General features: G+C 33.1%; 1 protein-coding gene across 1 annotated transcript; it reads right to left on the bottom strand.

Moving 5' to 3' along the window:
* Nucleotides 1–1,828: 1,828 nt before the first annotated feature.
* On the bottom strand, nucleotides 1,829–3,230 carry LOC146919175 (Integrase-type DNA-binding superfamily protein). The gene has a single exon (XM_085712408.1). It carries the CDS (start codon nucleotides 3,101–3,103, stop codon nucleotides 2,129–2,131), a length of 975 nt encoding a protein of 324 aa, XP_085568534.1. The 5' UTR covers nucleotides 3,104–3,230; the 3' UTR covers nucleotides 1,829–2,128.
* Nucleotides 3,231–13,985: the final 10,755 nt, after the last annotated feature.

The following is a 13,985-nucleotide window of genomic DNA, read 5'->3' as shown; positions in this document are numbered from 1 at the left end:
GCTTATTCCTTTCAAAAAAAATATATGATGAGCTTATTTAATTTTATTTTTGTGAATATACAATGAGCTTAAGGTGACTCAATATTTCACCCCAGTTAAATCCAGTTGCAATTAAATAGGCAGAAATTGTCCCACAATAACGATAAGATTTTACTATTTTCGAATGATTGGAAAAAAATAAAAGATAGAGAATAACAAGTTTAGTAAATTCTTTTAAAAAAACAATTTTAGTAATTTTTATTAATTCTTGGTTTAGTTTTATTATTATAAATATAAATGTAAAGTGAGCATACTAATAATTTGTGTGTGACTCACATAGTATCGATTAAAGTTTAGACAGTCTATTTCAACTGACAATGTTGATATTGTTAGGCTAAAAACCTTCACCAAAGTTTGAAATTGAGACTTCGTCGTTGTACATGTAAGTTTTATGTGGTATTTATCACTTAAAACGGTAAACTAAGTGATAATTAAAACTACACTAAAAAATGAAAGTGTGAATAATTTGTTAAGTGTCTTTATTACATGCTTGAGTATGACCAAATGTGTACTAACACTTGAGTTGTGTTTTTTCTTCTTTAATTCCTTTTGCCTTTTAGAAGTTGAAACCAGACATGTACCTTCCCTTATTATAATTAACGACAAGTAAATGTGCAAATAATTTTTTTTTCTTTCCATTCAATATGCATACAGTAATGTGTCCTTGTTCTAGGCTGTATCTGTGTCCCAAATGATTCCAATCTATTTAAAGAATTTGATCCTATTACATTGTCAACCCTTTCACACGCAAGTTAAGGTATTGTTAAACCATAAGAGGGAGAGGGACTTGGTGACAATTAGAGTAGTTGGCTAATTGTTTCCATAATTAATAGGAGGATGCAATGCAATGCAATGGTAGAAGAGAAATGTTAAGATTTATGAAATTTGAGTGCACATAATTGTGGCTTTGTTTGTAAAAAAGGGAAGACTTGTAATAGAAATTTCTATCTTATCTTATTCTCAACATTGGGCAAAATTAATTGTTTTTTTCTTTTGCTTCTTTCTATCAATCTTCCATCTCAGTATCTTAGGTAGCTAACAATTATTCCAAATTATAGTATCTATTATATGGGAACAAATAGAGAATTTTGGGGTTTTCTCAAAGAAATAACATTATCAGAATCTATGTTAAAAAATACCTTAAAAAATAGTTGATGACATGTAATAGATCCTTAGATCTTAACCTATGTTTAGTAACATAGTGAGTTTGTCAGAATCATGTTGATCTATCGTAATTTTTCAAAAACAATACTTTGCAGCTTTTACAAAACCGCAGTGGATCACCGTGACTCCGTCTGTGATGGTTTGGAACAGGTGTCTATGGGTGCAAGATTGTCTTCCCTACACAACACAGTAGTAGTACAATTCATCTTAACAAGTTGGTATCGTGTAGAATTGACACACTGTATAGGGACCAGAGCATGACCTGTTGTTGTCTTTGTAGTTTGTTCATCTTAACGAGTAAAAAGAACATCTTACCCAAAGAAACAAAGAAAAAGAAAAAAAATCCAAAACTGCATATTGTGATGGTGATTGATTAAGTACTGTTCTTTTATACAAATTATTACTAAATAAGTCATAACGAATACTTCCACTCCCAACTAGAGTACCAAATTAATAGACTAAATTTATTACTAATTAGACCCAAACCAGAATTAAGATTGTACTAAAAAAGATATAAAGATCTGCAGTTGTCAATTCCTTAAATTGATCTCATCGTTCTAGAACGATTAATTTCTTCAATTATGCGCAAGGATATTTTGAATTATCAAAAAAAGATAAAAATTACTGCTCTCAATAAGTAAAATTTTATAACCAAGAGATAGATAGTATAACATTTTTTTAACATAACAACTGCCATAGGAAAAATATCCTGAAGCTTTTGAGTAAAAAAGCAAAGCCGAAATGACAGCCACAACAATCCTACATTCAAAATGCTAAAGAACCCTCTCACTTACTAAATCTAACACCTAAATAAAATACATAACACACCCACTTAGAAAAATAAAAACCATAGAATAAAAACTAATCTTCATTTACACTAGCTAGATAATGCAAGGAAAACGTTATAATTTTGTTATTATTTTCCCTAAACAGCAAGAACTTCCCAAATTAATTCAGGATCAAAAGATGGCATTCTTGCTAAGGAACAATCTTCAAACTCTGTTTCCTCTGTCACCATTGTCGAAACAGAATTCGGCGAATTCTCCCCTTTCCAAATTCCATCCTCAGAAACAGTTGGTGAAAACAATTCATTCACCCAATCATCACAAAAAACAAGAGGTGATAGCGGTAACGAAGACGAAGAAGAAGAACAAGAAGATGAATTAATAATCTTGTCTGAATTTTTATCACTCTTTGTATCATTACTACTACCTGAATTCTTCTTCATCTTCTTTGCAGCAATCTTTTTAGCTTTTTCCCTTTTCACCTTTTGGCAAATAGCTTGAATTTTAGCATCAACAGAATTCTTCAAAGCATTCAATCTAGTAGAATCTCCAAAACCCAACTTAGTTGGATCTTTCAAATTTGGAAAATTTAAACGCGCGTATTCGCCTCGAAGCTTATAAGCTGCACGATCATAAGCATAAGCTGCAGCTTCGGCAGTTTCATAAGTTCCAAGCCAAACTCTCATTCTATTCTGTGGAAGTCTAATCTCAGCTACCCATTTTCCCCAGTGTCTCTGTCTCACTCCTCTGTATAGCTTTTTCTTACAAGGATTCACCAAAGAAGTGAACGAACTTGAACTTGAAAAACTTGAAATTGAACTTGAATTTGTGGTGTATAGTGAAGGGTTTAGTAGAGATTGATGTGAAAATGAAGATGGAACGAATGAGCCGTTTAATCGGCTTTCTTCGTGGAATTTTTGTAAAATATCTCTCTGGCGAAGGTAAACAGAGGAACCTAAAGGTTCAAGATTTGAACAGCCCAAGAAGGTTGTGCTGTTTGTGGTGGTGTTTGTTGAAGGAATATCTGAGAAAATAGAGTCAAGTGTGTTTGTTGAACTTGATAATATGAGATTTGATAAACATGATCCAATATCTCTGTTTTGCATTCCCTCCATGATTATGGTATTAGGAAGAAGGTTACTGAAAAAAATTGGTACCTTCTTTATGAGTTAGTGAAGGTTAGAACTTAGAAGAAGAAAAAGTTGAGAGAGAAAGAGAAAATGTGTGTATGTATGGGTTGCTGCAAGTGATAGGATAGGTGGGGTGCATTTATAGTTAGCAACAAGAAGAGCATAGCATAGTTGCTTATCAGACAACGAATCCCACTCCCTATTCACACGCACAACTGGGAAAACGTCTCAATTGTCTTTGTGGATTGACTTAAATGACTATAGGGTCCTCGAGGGCAAGTCCGGTTAATCTGCTTAGGGTAAGGTAAATGTAAATATTTTTTTGTAACTTGTTTAATCTGGCCGATTAAACATCATTCACTAATCATTGCTTGTTTTCTTAGAAGTCGTTTGGTTGAAAATTGGTTCTTCAACTTTGGTTACCTGGAATTGAAAGCAACGTAAAAACAAAAAATTCATTAAACATTTGAGTCTAACAACTTGATTAGTTTCTCGTTAACCATATGATATATTATATATGACCATTAATATTTACCTCATACAACCTAAGAAAGTACTAGTAAGCATATACTAGGGTATGACATTTAGAAGCAAATTAAGAGTGAAAACTCATAATTGAGGAGAGGGGAGTGGTGTTAAGATTTACTACTAATAAATCCTTGATTAAAACTAGAAAGAATATAAGTAGAGATATTAGTGACAAAGAATTAATTTATTAAAATGAAAAAGGCAGCAAGAATTTTGATTGCATCCTTTCCTTTTACTTTGGGGGTTAAGATTTGACTTTTACGCGTAGGCCATAAAGGGTCGATGTCCTTGCAGTGGTACATCATGAAAAAAGGAAAAAGCTACTTTTAAAATTGATTGCAGTGATAAGGTACTACTGATGGGAAAGCGAGGAGTGGTGTTACGGGTCAGAACGTATCATGGAAAGTTTTTGTGTGTCCTCTCTTGTCGACGCGTCTTTTTTACATACTAACTTTGTCCTTTTTACTCTTCTTCTTTTGTTAGGAAAAAAAAAAAAGAGAAAAAAAATACACCAAAAAACTATCAAGTTTAAAATAAGTTTCTCATCTATGCTAGTTCCATCTCTATTTGTTCCAACCAAGTTTCTTGACATTTGGAGGAACCACTCGACATGGCTGAACATCTCTATTAGTTCCAGTAAATCATGCTTCACTCTATAACTTCTTACAAATGGAAGCTCACATAAGTTACATGTCACCCTTCTTGATTCTGTATCAAGTGACACAACGTATTGCCATATTAAATCAGTCTTATTTTCAACTACGTTGTTTGGAATTGAAACCCTAGTAGGGGCGGAAGAAGATACATCACCAGTTCATGCCATTGAAAAGGGTTATGTGAAAAACATAGTTGAAGCCAACAACGACAAACAACTTCTCCAGAAGAGGGTCAAGTTAGGATCGCCATTTGGTTATGGTTTGTTTTGGTAAGGCTGAGTGAGAATGAGAAGAACAGGTTTCAATTTTATATTGGAAATCAAATTTTAATTTTCACCCGACCTGGTTCGCACAGGCCCAACTCAAATTAACTTATTCCAAAATTGCACATAATGGCTCAAAATCGTCAATTTTGCTGTGATTTTAGGTTCTTGTGCGATTGTACTGCAATCGTACCATGATTTTGCACATTTTTCTATTATACAATCAATTTTACGATTTTGAAAACTATGTAGCGGGGGAAATGCATCAAAGAGGCTCATGAACAACGATTAAAGGCTTTTTCTATATGATGTAAGGCAAAGTTCCAATTTTTTTTTACCAAAAAGTCACGAATATCTGCCAGTTTTTTCTACATAACCCCTTGATGAATTAGGGGTAATGTAGGTATCACCTATAGAGTTTTTCCTTACAATTAGTTATCATTTTCATCTCAAGAACATTAAACTTTTTCATCTTCTTCATTCAACATGTGATCTCCATCTTCTTCGTTCTAGAATCGAATCTTACTTGTCATTAGGGGTAAATTACCCTAATTCATCAAGGGGTAAAGTAGGTCTAACCATGTCGACCATAAGGTTGGCATCAAGTGTCTTTTGGAAAAGTTGCAAGGTATGGTTGTCTCTTGGATCAATCACACTCTTTACCCTGCTATTGCATCAAGTGTTGTTTACATTGATAACACAAAAACACTTTGAGATAAATTGAAAGAACACTTCACCAAGGGTGAAAGATCAATCACACTCTTTACCCTGCTATTTTTATATCTTCTTCATAAAATTCATTTCATTAAGCAAGGTGAAAGATCCGTTTCTGACTTTATACTCCTTTTAAGTCACTATGGGATGATTTAAAAAATTTACTACTTATTGAAGCTTTTTCTTGCACCATCAAATGTTCTCGTGACTTCATTTCAAAGGTTTAGAAACTTTGTGAATAAGAATATGCCATCTATTATTTGAAGGGTTTAAGTAATTCTTTTACTACTTCTAAGTCTCAAATCTTATTTATGGAACCTTTACCATCTGTTGGCAAAGTTTATTCTTTAGTTTTGCAACAAGAGAGTTAGGTTCATGGTGTTGCATTTGGTAACTCTAGGATTCTTTTCAACTCATGATTCTTCCAAGAATTATAATCTTCGCAATGGTAAAAATGGTTATGGTCCGGGTGATGATGTTAATCCTGGCTGGAGTGGCTATGATAGAGGAAGAGTCGTCTCACATTAGATGAGGGAAAATCTGAACATGAGTTCATAAGTAGGTCAATCCCAAACCTTATAAATTAGTTTTGTATGGTTGAGTTAAACTCAATTTGAATTCTAAAATCATATTAGAGTTTATTCAAAGATTCATTGGATCGTCTTCTATCAGGTCACCACTATTGCACCACTCGAGTCACGCTCCAGATGTTCGATTTTGGAGACGAGTGTGTTAAGTATTTTACATTGAGTGAGAGAGTGTTTGAAGATACATTTATAAGTGGAGGCAATACCCATCTTACGAGCCGATTCCGTAAGGTTGAGTTAGAATTAACTAAAGCTAAAAAAAAATTGTTGAGGGCTAAAATTTTCGATACTCTAATCTTGTAACCGTCAACAACGTCTTTTTTTTTAATGGGTAAAGAGACGTATAGAAAAGAAAACGAAGTACATGAGGTATTTTCTTTCTAACAATGGAAATCGTTCCCTCTTTTCCATCTGACTCTTGCATCAATGTACATTGTTTTTTATTATTTTGTAATTGAAGTTATCAGCCAAAACCCTAGGAAAATGAAATTAACTAAACTCAATGCCATAATTAAGTTTATAATTAAATTCATGAGGTGATAATTAAAATTACAGTTTATTTTTCTGTTTCTATTTTTTCATTTTCTCATGCTTCTCTTTTATGTGATTACAAGCATATTCATTGGAGGATAAGCATTAATAAAGGATAAATATAAGCTTTTTGTGTTGACTTTCCAAGCTGCCAGCAATTACAACCATACGTGTCTATGCCAACTATCTTGAGATAGAAACATCTATATCATTCAATGTGATTGAGATACTTTTGAACTATTTGCTGTCGTAGACAATTAGAAGTGAGAATTGGTCAATATTCACAAAATATTTTCCCGCAAAAAGAAACAAATCCTATATTTGTGCAGTGATATATAGTGGCACTATGAAGAAAACCACATGGGGGAGCTAGGTATTTACACTAATGGTTGCCAACTATAAAGTAACTTTTCAATTACTCTTGTACTTGATAGTTGATACAGTAATACATATTTGACTCTTTCAAAATTATATTTTTTAATGGTTAAACATTGTATCAAGAAGTATACTTTACAAGGGTAAAAAGTGTATTTTTTTTTTCAAAAATATATATTTGAAGTGCAGGTATAGGGGGTGAGAAAAATAAGCTCTCAAATCATATTAGTTAGTTACTATATCATCTAGATGCCAGTATGGGAGCACATGCCGAATACCGAACCCTATTTTCACTTCATAGAGTACTTACTGTAAAGGGTTGAATTTTGAATGTTTAGGCGTGGAGCTTGTTTTATTTTATATTTAAAAATTTAGGCGTAGACATGAGACTGAAATTCGGAGTTGTATGTAGGGCATTAGACAGTTTTCCCCTTACTTTGAATGAATTAAAGCCATACATAATTTTAAGGATTATTTTATGCATGTGTCAACGCATAGGAGTGGCAAAAATAGAGTTTACAAGCTTTTTGTTATCAAACACGGGTATTGGTATTTTGAACACAAAAATGGGACAAATACTTGACGTCAAGGGTACTTTCGACATTTCAACCTTAAAAGTGGGGGTAGAAGTGTACAAACCCTTACCCTCTTTTTTCCCTCTCCTTCCCGTTCTCTCACTATTCTCTATTCTTCCCTCGCATATCTGAATCTCTCTCTCTCTCTCTCTCTCTCTCTCTCTCTCCCTCTCTCTCCATTGTTACTCTCTCTCTCTCCCCCTTTCATCTCATTGGCGCCGTCCTCACACTCTTATTTTCCTCTCCTTCCATTGTTGTCGCCAATCATCATCGCAATTTGTCTCGTTGTCACCAACAACCTTGATTGTCGTCGACATATCTTGAGTCTCATAGAGATACGAAGAGAGTGAGACGAGAGAGTGGGTTGATAGTGAGGCAGTCAGATCCAAGGTGGAGGAGGGAGCGGATGAGGTAGGGGATGAAAAAACAGGGGAGGCAAAGTAGAGGGAGAGAGATGACAGAGCAGAAGGAGAGAGGGAGAGATGGAGAGAGACGAGGATAATGTGTTTGGGTTGAGGCTGACGAAGGTGGGGGTAGCAGAGAGAGTTTCGTTGTAGAAGAGGGGAGAGGAGGGAAATGAAAAAAAAACTGAATACGGTGGTGTCATTATTTTGTTCAAAATTCTGTGTACAAATAACATAATTGTTTTGTTCGTAATTTTTTTTTTTTGCGAAAATAACTTTAGATAGGTGTGTTTTTGAATTGTTGGCCGTGGAGACTCAAGTCATGGTTATCCATTATTTGAATCATGTCAAAAAAAAAAAATAGTGTGTTTGTTCTTCTTCCTTTATCTTTGTTCTTTGGTTATGATTGTGGATTTTTTACAGATATATGTTACTAGATTTAATCTTGGTTGGTTATGGTTGCTTGGACCATTTGATTGTTGTTTACCATTATTATTTGCAACACTTTTTGTTCTTGTTGGTTTAAACAAGAAATTCGACTTCACAACAATTGGGGGAATGCATAAAATTCTTATTCTGAGCACCATGCGTACCAAATGGGACATCAAGAGATTTTCCAATGAAAATGATATAAAGTTATGGAAAGTGAAGATATAAGTAATTTTAATTCAACAAAAATGTTTATAAGCTTTGAATGATGAGGCGTTGATGCCGACAATCTAATACAAACATAAAAGATCGAGGTGAGTGATAAGGTAACTAGTGCCACTATCTTGTGCCTCAGAGATAAGGTGTTGAGGAAGGCCTCGATGGAGAAGACCACAACGACAATGTCGACCATATTAAAGTATTTGTATATGACCAAATAATTGGCTCATATACAACTCTAAAACAACAACTCTGTTTATTTAGGATGGTCGAGTTAAAGCCCATTGTGGAGCAATTGAAGAATTTAATAAAACCATAGATGATTCCATGAACATTAAAGTGAACCTTTGAGGATAAGGATAATACTTTACTCTTATTGTGTGCACTACCTAAATATTTAGATCACTTCAAGGATACTATGTTTTATGGAAAGGAATGCATTATCACCTTGGATGAGGTCCAAATGGCTCATAAGATGAAAATGAGATATCCGATTTTAAGACTTGAAGGTGGAGAGTTTTATAGAAGACTTAGGCTAAATTAAAATCAACCAGCAGTTACAAGTTGAAGTGATTTAATTGTTAGAAGACTAATCACTTCAAGAAGAATTATCCTGAAGTAGGAGCAATGATGATTTCATGCAAGTTGCATTTGACTCAGAGGAGGATTATGACAATGCGGGTGTAATGATGGTACCAAATTGGGAACTTGAGGAGAATTGAGTCACGGAATCAAGATGCCCGTTTCACATGTGCTCAAGGAAGGAATACTTTGAGACTCTAAAGCTAGAAGAAAATGCAATAATTCATCTTGGAAATGGAAAGGCTTGTAAAGTTTAAGGTATGGGTTCGGTTCGTCTTATGATGTGTGACAATTTGAGTTCCTATTGCAAGATGTGAGGTGTGTTCTTGAACTTAGGAGAAATTTACTATCAATGTGCATATGTTTGATGAGTTAGGCTATGACACTAGTATTCATCATATGATAATGGAAATTTCACATGATGAAAATATAATAGGTAGAGGTACCGAAGTGTGTGGATTATATATGTTAGATGATTCTATTATTATTGGTTATGCATCACTAGCTAGTCAAAACTCACATGGTAATCTTGAGATATGAGACTTTAGGTTGATTCATGTTACTAACATGAGTTTAGTTGGACTAGTTGAACATGGTTTGTCAGGTGATGAACTAAATTGGAAATGTTGGAAACTAACATCACCCTTAAAAGGCGGTACTAAGAATACTCAACATCAGTCTAGAGGAACGTTAAACACTCAATGTCAGTCTACAGGGCGGAAAGGCTAGGGGGCTTTTAGAGGCCATGGCACCCCCCACATTTTCAATATTTTTTTTAATATACACTACAACTAACTATATTAAAATGTTTAGTAAAATATATATTAGGCCAAGGTCCCCCCAATTAATCTAATTAAAATGGTTATTTTTTTACAAAAAAAAATGTAATTTTTTTTATACGTTACTAGATTAATTGACAACCAATATCATTAGTTTTATACTTTATATTATTTTAAATTATCTCATATGTCATAAAATGTATTGATATGGTCCTCTCCATAACATATTTTAAATGGACTGAACCACAATGATATAACTTTGTAAAATAAAAGACCATTTTAAAACAAAACAAAATATAGTTTAGTCTGTAATGTATTGTCCCTTATATTCTCTTTTGACAAAAATCTCATGTCTTTTACCCTCGTACACAAGTTTTTCTATTTAGTCAATTGTCTTTTTTTTTGTTAACCCTCTGATTCTTACGGTAATGAGGTCATTGTGATCCGGAGTTCGGCTGGGAGGTAAGTAAAGTCAAAACTACATAAATAATACAGGGTTAAATATGTTTTTAGTCTCTACAAAATCATGAGTTCTAGCTCAACTGACAAAAATTGTCGAAACTGTTAGATCAGACGCCATGACCGATGTTTGAACTCCAACATCTCCACATGTGTGTGTTAGTTTATAATGACTTTGGCATTTCTTCTATCTAGTTTTTTTTTTTAGGGAATTTCGTCTATCTAGTTATAATTTTCTTTAACAAACAAAAAAATAATACTAGTTTAGGGTTTCTTAGATACCTTTTTGTATTTAAACAATTATTTTTTAATTAAATTATGTTCCTTATACTCTGTCCCCTTAGCTTTAAATTTCTAGCTCCTTCCATGTTCATGTTGCTGACATAGGTTTAGTTAGACTAGTTGAGCATGGTTTGCTAAGTGATGAAACTAAAGTGGAAATGTTGGAAACTAACATCAGCCTTGAGAGGTGGTACTAAGAATACTCAATATCGGTCTAGAGAGGTGTTAAACACTCGACATCAATCTGAAACGGCAGTGATAAGAATTCTTGGTTCAAATAACTTTAAAAATTCTCTTTTTTTCACCTTAATTTTTTAGTCCATTCTTCTCTCCATATACCAAAGAAACCAAACCTAGACTAGAAGAGCAAGAGGTTAGGCCACAATTATCCACCGCAATCAAATCATGAAAAGAGTGATATATAATTGAATGGAGAGGAGGAGTTTAGAGATTATTGTCTTCAAATGTACCATGATTTATGAAGAAGATAAGTAACTAAAACAAGAATGAATGAATAGTTCCTTTAACCATGAAAGTGGGGATAATAGTCATCAATCAATCAGTATGGTATATTAAATACATAAAGGTAGATGTGAAAAGGTATGGGAAAATGGTAGGCCTTTTTTTCTGAAATGTGGAGGACATTACTCGTGTCCTGAAAACAACCCTTCCTCACTCAGTCTCAGTATTTCCAAGGCTCAAAAGCATTCTCTTTATTTTCCTTTTCTGTAAACCCATGTGACCCACTCTACCTAATAACAACAAGAGATGAGAATTAGATACATGCACTGTTTACACACTCAGTCAACGGTGTATCCTAATCCTTCTAAGATTTTTTATATACATATATTATTATTTTAACTGATATAGAATTTCCGTACACGAGTGGTGGAACATATATATATATATATAGTTATAGCATTAGGTTTCACAACTTAATTTTTTATGAAGTCATTAGTCCATTAATTTTCTAACTAAAATATGTGTTATACGTTAGTAACGAAAATGAATTATTTACAATGGAGTACTCCATGAGAGAAGGGCAATTATGTAAAAGTGTGAATTAGGTGGAGAAGAAGGGTACATGCATAGCAATAATTGAGAGCAAATAAAGTGATAACGCGTGTAGGTATCTCTAGAACGTGGTAATAATAATGAGGATTCTGAAAAAGGTGTATTTTGGCAGTATATGATAATTATGAACAATATCTTAATGGAGAAATAAATGAATAAATGCCAGATGGCTTATACGGCGGATAGTAAATCGCGGCGGGTCACTACCCCACATCTAGGATGTTATGCTCTATTCCTTTGACGCGTGTCACCTTATCTTTAGCCTACCCTAGAAAAAAAGGGCAATTTCTTGTGAACATTTCACTTTTCGTTATAAGGCCGATATTTTTTTTTGACTGATGGCCGGATATTTAAAAAGACGATCGGAAGTTACAATTAGATTGGAGTTTTTGCATAAAAAGTAGTTTAAAAGTTACGATTTGATCAATTAAGGGGTAGCGATTCAAATGATCTATTGAGTAATCATTTGTAACCTATAGACTTTGTTTTGATCTGATTAGATTAAGAAAGTTGGTTGGACCAGTGAACATCCTCCCGTTATAGCAAAAATGAGGGTGCCACATGCAAGTATTCCAACGTGTATGGGTAAAAAGTGGTGTGCATTTTTGTGTCGTGATTGACATGCATATGCGCATTGAGGAGATCTGATGAAGAGTAATGACGAACCATTACATACGATAATTTCCTTGATGGGTCTTAGTCGGTAGCCATTGTGGCCATCAATGGACAAAAAGATGCTATGAGAAACTTTCTTTTTATCTCTTTTTGGCACAAATTCTCCTATATCATTTTTTTCCTCATGATATATTTCATTTTCAATTAAATAAGTGATTGTATTCAAGTGGTTAATTAACATTTGTTTAACCTCTCAAAGAAACATTTGTTTAGCTAAATAGATCAGTAGCACCCGAGTTTGTCTATGAAACACTCACGATCGAACAACATGACATCTTTTTCCTGAAAACCGAAAGGTATAGACCTAAAAGTCTTTCGTTATGAAATTTTTACAATCTTAATTAAAACTTGCACACCTATATATCCTCATTAATAAGTGAAACAATAATCAAAATACAACTTTTTTTTTTACTCAATCAAAATGCAATCTAGCACAATCTTTATTAAATAATTTATTGAATTAAAAAAAGAACAATCTAGAAAGACAATAATTTATTGAATAAAATAATCTTATCAATTATTAAGAGATCAATTATTTTTTAATAAAATAAAATAATTATTGATAGATTTGACACTGTTTTCAATTGAAGGAGTGATTGTCTCATGAGAACAGAAATGAAAGGTGCATCAATCATCATCCTATTTAGTTGGGGAAAGGAATTTCAAAATGTTGGTGCCGATAGGAGAGTGAAAGCATGGCACGTCGAAATTGAAGGATAAGAAAAAGAAATGGCATTGTAATGATAAGGGACCTTAGAAAAAGATAAAAATATTAGAAGAGACGTGAGTGAGCCCCTCACATGGACATTAATTGGATAAATAGGACCCATTTTATAAGACATTTGGGGACAGAGTAGGTGACTTGGTCACAAGATTTCGACCACAAAAACTTCTGTTGTTGCCACTCTTCTTGATGAGTATTACGTTAGCAAATACATCACTGTTTCATTATACATCGTATATACATGCATGCTTTCAAAAAATTTAATCTAAAATATATAATTTGTACACCATTGATTTCGTCTCTCAATATTTTGAAATATTTTTCGAAGATTATACACCTATAAAATTTCCATGAGACTGATCTATGTATATCTGTATTGATTGAGTTTACTGGAATCACGTTGTACTATAGTTTTGAGGAAATTCCGACTTTAAATTTTCAATATAATCTCAATTATTTTGTCAAATCCAACTTAATTTCGATGTGTACTTTTTTTATTATACAATGTTTAGATGAATTGAAACGAGAGATGAATTGAACCTATTGTTTTTATCAAGTTTATTGGTTAAAATTAATCTCTTAAAATAAATAAGTGGGGTGTCTAAGTTCGAACTTTAATCATTACATATTACATATATAATGTAATGTTCTATTAATTGAGCTAAACTCAGGAAAAACTCGTTGTTTTTTATTTACCAACTAAACGAGTATCCCTGCATTTCATATACTTTCATGGCTTACTATAATTTAATAGTTAATGCAACTTTATTTTTCCTTCTTTTTGATAGGACTCATTACCCCAAATCTTAACAAAATAAGACAACACAGTGTGGAATACATGCATTACTATATAGTTACGTTGCATGTCACATATTGCTTACCTCTCTAAATGTTTAAGTTTAAGGCATAATTTTTTGCCCTAACGTTCACAAATCAAAATCAACACAAATGTACCATTGTTTAATTATTTCAATAATAATAATAATAAATTGATTATTTTTTCTATCTTTT

This window comes from Medicago sativa, chromosome 5 (assembly GCF_051527215.1).
Source record: "Medicago sativa cultivar Bolivia chromosome 5, Bolivia_mono, whole genome shotgun sequence".
NCBI lineage: Eukaryota > Viridiplantae > Streptophyta > Magnoliopsida > Fabales > Fabaceae > Medicago > Medicago sativa.
Note: the sequence above shows the minus strand (reverse complement) of the source record. Positions and strands in the feature narration are given on the sequence as shown.